Below are 10,538 nucleotides of genomic sequence, written 5' to 3' on the forward strand. Positions count from 1 at the left end.
TCCCTCCCTCCCTCCCTCCCTACTCCTTCCTTCCCTCCCTCCCGTCCTGCCTAGCCTAGCCTAGCCTAGCCTAGCCTAGCCTAGCCTAGCCTAATTTTTAATCTACACACTTTCTTTGTATAATTTAATCCACGCCCAAAGCTTTATCTATGTCTGTACACTAATGTCTCAAAAACTGTATCACCAGCCCAGGCTTCTTTTCAGGCCTCCTGCCACCGATGAGACAGAAAATTTAATTTCTTTGCTGAAGACAAAATTTCACTGTATGCCACTGCAAAAATCCAATATTATAAAAACAACTTTTCCCAATAATATTATATTCTATAAATATACTTTAATGTGAAGTATTATCTAGCATGAAATATTGCATTACTACATATCCAATATACCATGGAAAGCTTTATAATGTAGTTTTATAAGGGACATCTGCAGCCATACTAGAATAGATAGTGTATTCATGCCTTTTCTTAAGAATATGGTACAAAGCCCTTGAGTAAATATACCTTTTGATTTTCTTTTTTCTTTAAAAAAATTTTTGTAAGAGTTTATTTGAGACAAATTGATGACATATGCTGGGGAGCAAGATCTCACATGCTCCAGAGAATAACAGTTTTGTAGCTTCTTTTATGTATTTGAAATTAAGGGGGGGACATAAGGAAGATTACATGAAAGTGGGAAAAAGCAAAGCAAGGACTAGATTACTGAAGATTTAACAAAATTATGTGCTCTATTGAGGGTGGTTAAGCTTATTTCAAAGGTGTGTTAACTTAGATACACAGAAACAATGGACAGGGCTTCCTTAAGGCAAAAATAAACCTTTCGATAACGAAATTATATGCCTGGGTGTGACTACTCACCATGACCTGCCCAGCAAGGAATTTATGATCAGATCACCCTGTGAGGTTACTTTCCATAGAATCCCTTTTTTCAACCACAATTCCTTCTTTTGATCATAAATCAATCTGAAGGATGGACTAATGACCAACCTTTGGTCAGATAGGATGGTCTTATCGTGCTAGGAAGGATCATTCCTATGAAGTCTCAGTATCAATGTCATCATCTTGTTGACCATTGGACATTGGCAATCTGAGTTGAGGATGACTTCCCAAAAAGGGAAGGGTAATATACATTTTGACTTTCTAATCCTCATTCTAGGAAAATAATCTGGTATATTGTCTGAATTTGTCACACTTGTTTGTCCCATTCAAACACATAAATTAGAATAAAGACAGTATAGTTATTTAACTAATTTTAAGAAAAACTTATACATGATGCCAGGTATTTCTGTAAATCTTTAATTTTATAAATAGACTTTCCAAATTCTTAAAATTTACTACGTAGGAAAAAAGGGGCATGGCATAATTTTCCTATAGCTTTAGCATTCAGTTAGTCTATTTATGTAATTGTCAATGAATGCATAATATAACACATAGTCGACATTTTCTATAATAACTTTGTAAATAAAATACTCTGTAAAAGAAACAGAAAGAGAATTTTAGTAGCAATTACATTTTGATATAAATTTGAATAGTAGCCATGTTATTTTTCCTCCTTGAGCTGAAAAGGCGGTTAGTAACCACCCTGAAAGTAACAAAATAAAAATATACTGGAGATGACCACAGAAATCATATAATTCTATTCTGATTCTACCCATAAAGAAATTAGAACATTGAATATATATGTGACTTTTCCAAGCTTCACAAATACTTCATAGCAGAGCTGAAATTAGAAATATTTGATGCTCTTTCCATATGCTACTATGTAATTGCCAGTAGAAAGTCTGACACTTCTAGTTGCCAGATTTACCCATATAAATTTAGATTATAAGTGCAAAGAGAAAAAGACTGGAAAAAATGAATCTTTCGATTACCAACAACTGAGGTTCGCGGTGTTCATCCACAGCTGGAAGCCCAGTTATTATTTCTAGTAAAACCTATGAAGACAAAAGACAAATCCATTAATGTAAACTCAAGGCAACATATAGAACCTAGAAAGACTATAATCTTGATTATGAAATCTGATTAATCATTTCCATGCACTGCACATGTCTTTTAGGCATGAAAACTGAAAGAACACAAGCTGTGGTCATTTCTTACCACCTCTTCCTTCATATCTACCTTGGATCCCACCCATCTCCACAAACAGTTCTTTTCTATTGGCAACTTACTAAACAATCAGGTCCACTTATGTGTGTTCTGGACACTCCTTTTTCTGCCTTGCAGGGGATTCTTCGCAAGAATAATTTTTTCTGGCTCTTAGGATAATATTATTTTCTAAACCTTAACCATATCCTACAACACTGTGCCTTAACTTCACAGTGCTATTAAGTTAAATTTCCATATATAAAACACATAGGAAAAAATAAGATAAAGAAGTACCCAATTTCTCCAATCGTTCTTACTCACTTCTCACTCCATCTTAAAAGTTACCAGGAAGAGAATGGTAGATCAGAAAATGCCAAAGCGCATTTCCTTGAAAAATATTTCATTTTAAAAATGTCACTAAAGTGCATACTGTATGATATATTTATTTTATGCATTAATTTAAATTTCATACTAATTCATGAGAATAGTGTGGTGAAAAAAATCATTTGTTATAGTAATTTCAGAAATCAATTTGAAAGTTTTACAAATTTGGAGAAATTTTTATAACTCTCATTTAACTATCTTTCTTTCTTTCTTTCTTTTTTTCTTTTTTTCTTTCTATTATGGTGACATTGGTTAATGAAATCCAGTAATTTTCAAGTGTACAATTCAATAGTAAGTCATATCTATATTGCATTGTATGTTCATTGTGCATAGTTAGATTTACATCTCTATATACGAGAGCTATGCAAGACAGGTATATTCAACATATTCTACTTCAATTTCACGATAACTTTCAGAATTATTGTTACCAATTATAATATATGAAACTTACTACGCCAAAGCTGTAGATGTCAGATTTGGGCGTTATTTCTCCTCGCAAAGCTTCAGGTGCCATATAAGCTGTTGTTCCCACAATTCTGCTAGTCATGACTGTCTGGGCAAACTTCTCAGAAGCCCGTGCAAGCCCAAAGTCAGATATTTTGGCTGTAAAGTCTTCATCTAGCAAGATATTTGCACTGAAAAAAAATGTAAAGTTTGAAGAATAAAATGTTTTTCTTTTCAAGCATATCAAATGGTTCCTTAGGTGTATGAATGTACACATGTGTGTATTTACAGAGTATACCATTTTATAATATATGTCATAAAAGCTTGAAATTTGTGTAAATAAATCTAGATTTAAATAGATTTAAATAAATCAGATTAAAGCTCAAGAGAAATAATTGTCTTCTTTCTCTTTTTGTTTCTTGAGGAAAAATTTTAGGAGAATAAAAATGAAGTAATATTGTTCACATTAGTGAGAGATATTTTCATTATTTCACAAATAATGTATTACAGGGTAATTTCCCTTAAAATCTCCTAAAGCACCAGTCAATAGCTTTCCTAACATTTCTAAGTTCATTTAAAAACAAATTCCAACCCAAGTATCTCAATTATTCATTTCTTTATTTTTTTGTATCATCTGAAAACCTTTTGAAGAGGAAAGAATATAGCTAAAAGATCTTTCTTCATTCATTATGTGCATTCACTCATACATTCATATTTTCATTCCATAAAACTTATTGAGAACTCCCTATGTATTACACTGTTTAGACTCAGTGCTGGGCATGGGGGGACTCTTCAAATCTTGTCTGTGACAAAGGTACATGAATAATTTTAAAAACCCAGTAAATACTCCATAATAGTGATATTAGGTATCAAATGTAGAGAGGACAACCACATGACTGGAAGAACTGGAAAAATTCCAAGGAAATATGTACTTAGTCTTGAAGGATTATTAGAAGTTGGTGGTTAAATGTGAGAAAGACATTTCAGGCAAATGGAGCAACATGTATGTAATGATGAAAACATAAGTACATACAACCAATTTCACAAAACTGGTCATGGTACCTGGAGGGAATTTGAACTGTATCCTGTGAGCAACATCTAAAGTTTTCAAAGTAGAGAACTGAGGTTATCAGGCTTGATTTTTAAGACCATGTAACTTGGCAATGTAGTAGTGAATAAATGTGAATTGGTACAGATTGGTTAAAGGCTGATCAAGAGAGTCTGTAATAGAGTAAATGAGAGATAGTGAGGGTCTAAATAAAGCAGAGCACTGTGGAGAAAAAGGACATCTGTAATCTTGGAGTGCTCTAGGTTAAGACACGCATGTGAATAGTGATTAGAAAGAATAACAGCAAATTATTCTTTAAGGATGGTTTTCCAAAAGCTTTTTAACAGCAGCATTTACCTTTTAATATCTCTATGAATTTGATGATTTTCATGTAAAAAACTGATGCCATTAGCTGCACCCTGAGCAATCCTGCATCTTATGTGCCAAGGAAGTGGTGGAGTATCATCCTTATGAAGTAAAAAACAAACCAATTAAAAAAAAGGAGGATAAAAATATCTATAGAAATATATAATGGAAAAATTTTCTAAGCTACTACTAAAAATATTATATCATTAAGAATTTAGGACTCCGATTTTTAAAAAGTTGTTAAAAAGTCATCTAAATATAATCAAATGGAGGTTAGCATTTCTCATTTGACAATAAAAATATGAGTTTAGCCTTGACTGATAATTTTATCTCTTAGATTATCATCTAACAGAATGGCAATCTCAGTTTTTTACATATCAACTATATAATTTTCATAGAGCAGGAAAAATATTAAAATTAATGTGGTTTAAATTATCCTGTCATAAAGTGAATATTAGTATCCAACAAAGAAATAGGAAGCCAAAAATCTGATGAACAAACATCTTACCAAGCAAGACAGTCTGTCTAGCAATGAACCATTAGGCATGTAAACACAAACTAAGCAGAGGTCATCTCCATCACTTGAGAAACCAAGTAGTTCTACTAAGTTTTCATGTTGGCACCTGTGACAAATAATTTTCCACTCAAAATTATTATGATACATACATATATTCAGCTGTAGATTGAAAGTTATTTAGTTCAAAGCTTTAACAGAAAAAAAAAGCAAGAAAATAATAAATGCTATATATCATTATAACATGGTATGTGTTTATATATGTTAATTATAGCTGTTGACAATTTTCTGCAAACAGTTCCCCTTTTAGTCAATACTGATCAACATTAGAAGCAAAATCTCTATTTTAGAGTAAAAGTACAAAAATTAAGACCATTGTAACTTGTGATAGTTTGGTAAAGGACTAGGCTGGTGTTTATCTTTGTTTAGCACAATTTTCAGTGATAGCACGAACAAGATTTCAAGAAATTGAAACTTGTATGTTAACCCTTTCAAGAATTCTCTAACACATCCAAAGCACCTATTTACCGATATGTAATCTTTAATCACATTTAATTTACATTTTTGATATTTAATTATCTTTAATCTGATTATTTCTAACTTAAATTGAGTTTCTTTATATACTTGAGAGTAATAAAATTCAAGAGAGCTGAAATATAACAAAATCGCAGGCCTCTGTGGTAAAGTAGAAAGAAAACTGGGCTCAGAGTTCAAAGTCCTACATTTAAAGTCTAGCTCTGCCACCTCCTGGATATGTGACCTATAGCAAATTAACAACTTACTGAGCCTCAGCAACTTTATCTGCGAAATGTGGAATATACCTATTATGTAACATGGGTGCTATGAGAATTAAAAGAGCAAATATATGAGAGCCTAGAAATATACTTAGAACATGATAAGTATTCCATCCAAGTGCTTAATCATTTTGTTCATTCAGAATGATCTATAACCTGGCATCTCATTTTGATTTAAATCACAGTTTATCCTCAAAATTATTTTACAAGTGTAAATTAAAATGATAAGTGCTCCATTTTCCATCAAACTGGCACATTTTAAAAATGAGTACATAGTATTTGCTGAGTTTATACCATACACAAGACACTGTGGTGATTTACCTGCTTTGTTTTATTTAATCCTCACAATAACGAAATGAAGTAAGAACTATTATTATCCCATTTTATGGATGAGAAAACTAATGAATAGAACTAAGAAACATGGCCAAGGTCATTCTGCTAGTAAGGTCTGAAGATTGGCACTTATTAAAAAACAGTAATATTATACAATGGTAGTGAGGTAGCAGTGAAGTTTGAAGCTGTAATATATTGCAATACATTGCTGGTAAGGAGTATTGTCATAACTTATCTATAAGACCATTTGGACATACTTGTTAAGTCTTTAAAAAGTTCATGGATTCTGAACTAGTAATTCTTCTAGGACTTTATCCTGATGAAATAAGCAGAATTGCATTCATATATTTATTTAAATATTAAATTACTTTTAATGACATGGAAAAAATGCTATACACACATCATGAAGCAAGTACATCAAATATTAGCAATGGTTATTTCTGAGTGATATATTTAAGAGATTATTTTTATTATTTAAAAATATTTGTCTGTATTTCCCAGATAATCTACTTTGAACAAATTACTTTTAGGATGGGAGAGTGGGGATGGGGGTGGGAAGAATAAATTGTGAAAAAACTTTAATTTTTTTTAACAGTGTGCATTATTTTTACTGTGAATGAATTAATTCCAGTCTACTATTTATTTCTTGAGTTTAAGCAACTAGAATTGGTGATTCATAGCAATGGGTCCAATGAGTGTAAATTGATAAACTCTACTAGTATTCAGATCAAAAGCTCAAGCTTTAGGATCAGACAGATCTGGATTTGAAACCCAGCTCTAATATTTATTGGCTATGTGGCCTTGGGTAAGTTTTTTATCGTTTCTAATCTCAGTGGAGAAAAAAAAGTGTGTGTCCTGTTCTAACAACTACTATGAGGCTTAAATGAGACAATGTACCTAAAATACATTGCACAGTGTCTGGCATATTGTATACACTCAAGTGTCAGTCACTATAATCATTAGAATGAATTTCCTGATTTGTTTCTTCTACGCTTCCTGATGACGCCCAACACTTTTTAGGCACACTGGGTCAATGCCTTCCAAGTATTCTTGCATGTAACACTTGCCTGGTTTATGGGTGTTAACATATCTAAGGGCCTATTATTGTATACTTTTTAAAATTCTGTATCTCTACAATTTATCTTTAATGAATTCTGTGGGCAGGAAACACGACAATGGAAAACCGGTAAAATTCCATGTTACTTTGCTGATTTAAAATAACTGCTATTTAATCTACTGGCATAGGGAATATGTCATCATAGACTTGTAGAGTCAAAGTTCTTTCAATTCTTCTAACCTAAACCTTTTATTTTAATTTTATATATTTGAAAACATCACCAGTGCATGGCATACTCTGGGTAAGAAACCAGGTCCCTTACTCCATGTCTCACTCTTTTTTATTATACCACACTGCCAAATTACTTACTTTGCCATTACTTTTATTTCTTGATCAAACTGTTGTTTCAGTTCATCAATGCTAATGTCGACCATCTAAAAAAATAAAAAGATATGCAATATAATATAATACAATAGTCCAAAGGATCCTAAAGCTAGAATAGGGCTCAGGAGATCAGCTGGCTGACCCTGCTTTCCTTAAAAACAGTAAGGTGTTATCTCTCCCTTTTATAGAACTGAAAACTGAAAATATTGGTGACTTGCTCAAGGTTCTATGGTTGGTTAGTGGAAGGAAAAAGCCTTATATTGGGAACAAAATGAAATAATGAGACCTCATAAACATTTTGAAAAAATTATGTGTAGCAGAAAACATAAGCTAATTTGAAGGCAAACAAAACAAAACCTGTAAAAGTATATGCAGCATATGTAACAAAGTGTGACTATCTTTACCTTATAAATATGTATTATATTGTTATTTTTAGAACATAACAACAGATTTTGACTATAATGAATCAATAAGTAAAAGGTGAACACCATACTAGAAATGGGAACAAAGGAACTAGATAAGAAAATGTTCAGTCTTTTTTTCTTAATGTATATTTTGTTTTATTTTTATGAGAAAAGTAGTATAAGAAAGTTAATGTTACAAAATTTTCTTAGTATCTTACCATTTTAATCTTGATTATTCATGAAGTACCATGTAAAGCAGGACTTCTTAACTTTATTTTATGAATTGCCCATAATTATATATATATGTGTATGTATGTGTGCATAACTATATTTTTGTAGGTATAGAGCTCATATCTTTCAACAGATTTTTAAATGTTTCAGATTACCAGCTTAGAATGATGTTTACTTAAAAAAAATATACACTGAAATGATAATATACTTCCTAAAGTTTAATTTAAAACTTATTATATGGCACACTAGAAAGCAACTCTTCCTTTAAATATTTTTATTCCTAAAAATATAACTTACTGCTGCAAGCTTCTTCACTGCTACAGTTCTGTTGTTTACATAGCCTTTATATACAACTCCAAATCCTCCCTCTCCTATTTTGTTACCACCGATAGAAATGGGTCGTTCATCAAAGTTATTTGTGACATTCTTCAATTCATAAAATGAAAAACTGTGAAAACCTATAATATCAATAAAGGGAAAAAGTGTTTCAATAAAAAAGAAATTGGTTTTAATAATTTCAGTATTTTTTCAATTTAAGTGTTTTATACTTAAATATTTACTACTTTGGATTAGACACATTGGAAGAGAGCAAAATAATTTTTTAATTAAAATTTTAATCATTATCTTGAGAATCCTCTTTGGTGGCCCTCCACCCAAAACTTTAGTCACTTATTTTCTTTATAAAATAATCCTTTTATGTTATATAAATATTTACTCATTGCCTCTACTCAGGAGGAAAAAAACACACAAAAGAGCTGTTGCCAACGTACATAAACGAAAGGAGAAAATTGTTTAATAGCAGTGATAATCTTAATGGCAAACCGCTAGTAGAAGGCACTGCAAATGTTACTTACGTGTGTCACTAACTCCTAAACTTTCTGGACTTGAGGAGTCAGGTGTCATATAGTTTTGTTCAAGATTCTGCACAGGTATCACAAATGTCTTCTCCTTGCCATAGAGAGGCACTTGTTTTTGCTGAACTGTTACAGGTTCTTTAGAAGGTAGTATATTAACAGTTTGGGGAACAGCATCTGCCAAATGAAATAAGATACAAGTTGCCCTTCCATAAGAAAAAGTGTTTGTGAAAACTTTAAACTAGGAGCTCAGTTCATTTAATATCACTCCAGTTTCCACATTACCTTTACATTCTCACAGCAGACATAAGAAGCTACCTAGTAAGAATATGGTTTTGATAAAAGGTAGAGAAGGCAAGGCAGTGTTTTCAAAAAGTGGCCCATGAGCCACTTGCAGCAGAAGCACTGAAGTACTTGTTTAAAAACATAGACCTTCAGCCCAATTCTAGAATTCTGATAACAATATCTATAATAGAGCCCAGGAGCTACCTGGGCTCTATTATATTATTATTATATTATTTTATATTATATTATTATTAACAAGAACTCCAGGTGATTTTTATGCACACTGAAGAGTGAGAAACACTGGTGTAAATGGCATCAAATGGAAACAGTAAGGTTATGAGGAAGGCAACTAGACACTAATCCACCAAAATACAATGCAAGGCAATCGTGATTACAGAGTCTCATTGGGATGGAAGTTGAGGGTGAAAAAAAAGGAAAGACCTCAAAAAACAAATAAAGAAAGAAAAAAAAAACCAAACTCAAACCCAAAACTTATTTCTATCCTAAACTGCCTATTGGCACAAAACTACCTTACTTTCATGGTGGGACAGATTCAGTCAAGAAGCTTCCATCACCTTAGCAGGAAATCTGCAGTGTCCTATGTCTGGGATGCTTGTTAAAGAGTCGGGGAGAGTTGAAAGAATGAAAAGGACTCTCAAATGTCAGGTTCATCTACTATGAGAAAAACGTAAAGAAGAAGAAATGTTCCTATTTATGCTACTTGTCTTTCCACCCTAATTGCTGATGCCCTAGTCACACTCAGTTTACCTGGTAGCAAAAGACTTGCAGGGGCAAAAAACTCATTTTGGACCAAAAGATCCACAAGATCACCAACTGTGCAATTTGTAGTGCCCCAGTCAAACAGTAATTCACAAGTGGGACTTTTTCCAGTTTGAAGTAATGCTTCAAATCTCCTTAAAAGCAAGTAACAAAGAAACAAAATTAGTATGTAAATTCAGTTCACATGAAAATAGGAATTATGCCCGCTCCCCGTCTCCATCTTGCCCACAGCACCTCCTATAATATTAAAGGAAAAGGACAGCAAGTAAACCAGCAAGAATTACAGAGAACAGAAAAGATATGCCCAAGGAAAAAAGATGCAGAAGGAAATGATAATGTAAATTAACACATACTGAGTACTTACTGAGTATTTGCTCAGTGGGCTATAGGATGCACACACATGAACCATTTAATTCTCAAAGATATTATGAATATCATACTAATTTAGTAATGAGAAAGTCAGGTATGGAGAGGTAATCAGCCCATAGTTACAGAACCAATAAGCTGTACCTAAATTGAGATCCAAATTCAGATTTCAATTGAAATAAGAGTGTGCTCTCAAACTACTAAGCTATA

The 10,538-nt window shown here is 32.4% G+C and overlaps 1 protein-coding gene across 3 annotated transcripts in view; it reads right to left on the bottom strand.

Annotated features, from left to right (window-relative positions):
* IRAK4 (interleukin 1 receptor associated kinase 4) overlaps window positions 1-10,538 on the bottom strand; it is a 24,020-nt gene that overhangs the window by 5,402 nt on the left and 8,080 nt on the right. For 2 of the 3 annotated variants that reach the window (XM_006916880.3, XM_006916879.3), the window contains 8 exons: window positions 9,951-10,096; window positions 8,898-9,074; window positions 8,341-8,501; window positions 7,394-7,458; window positions 4,835-4,949; window positions 4,318-4,427; window positions 2,920-3,103; window positions 1,871-1,933 (listed from right to left, as the gene is read on the bottom strand). In XM_006916880.3, the coding sequence (XP_006916942.1) occupies window positions 1,871-1,933; window positions 2,920-3,103; window positions 4,318-4,427; window positions 4,835-4,949; window positions 7,394-7,458; window positions 8,341-8,501; window positions 8,898-9,074; window positions 9,951-10,096 (1,021 nt within the window). The remainder of the gene's footprint in view (window positions 1-1,870; window positions 1,934-2,919; window positions 3,104-4,317; window positions 4,428-4,834; window positions 4,950-7,393; window positions 7,459-8,340; window positions 8,502-8,897; window positions 9,075-9,950; window positions 10,097-10,538) is intronic. The other variant, XM_025050271.1, reaches the window with a different exon arrangement.

The sequence above is a fragment of the Pteropus alecto genome, unplaced genomic scaffold, assembly GCF_000325575.1.
Source record: "Pteropus alecto unplaced genomic scaffold, ASM32557v1 scaffold196, whole genome shotgun sequence".
Lineage (NCBI taxonomy): Eukaryota > Metazoa > Chordata > Mammalia > Chiroptera > Pteropodidae > Pteropus > Pteropus alecto.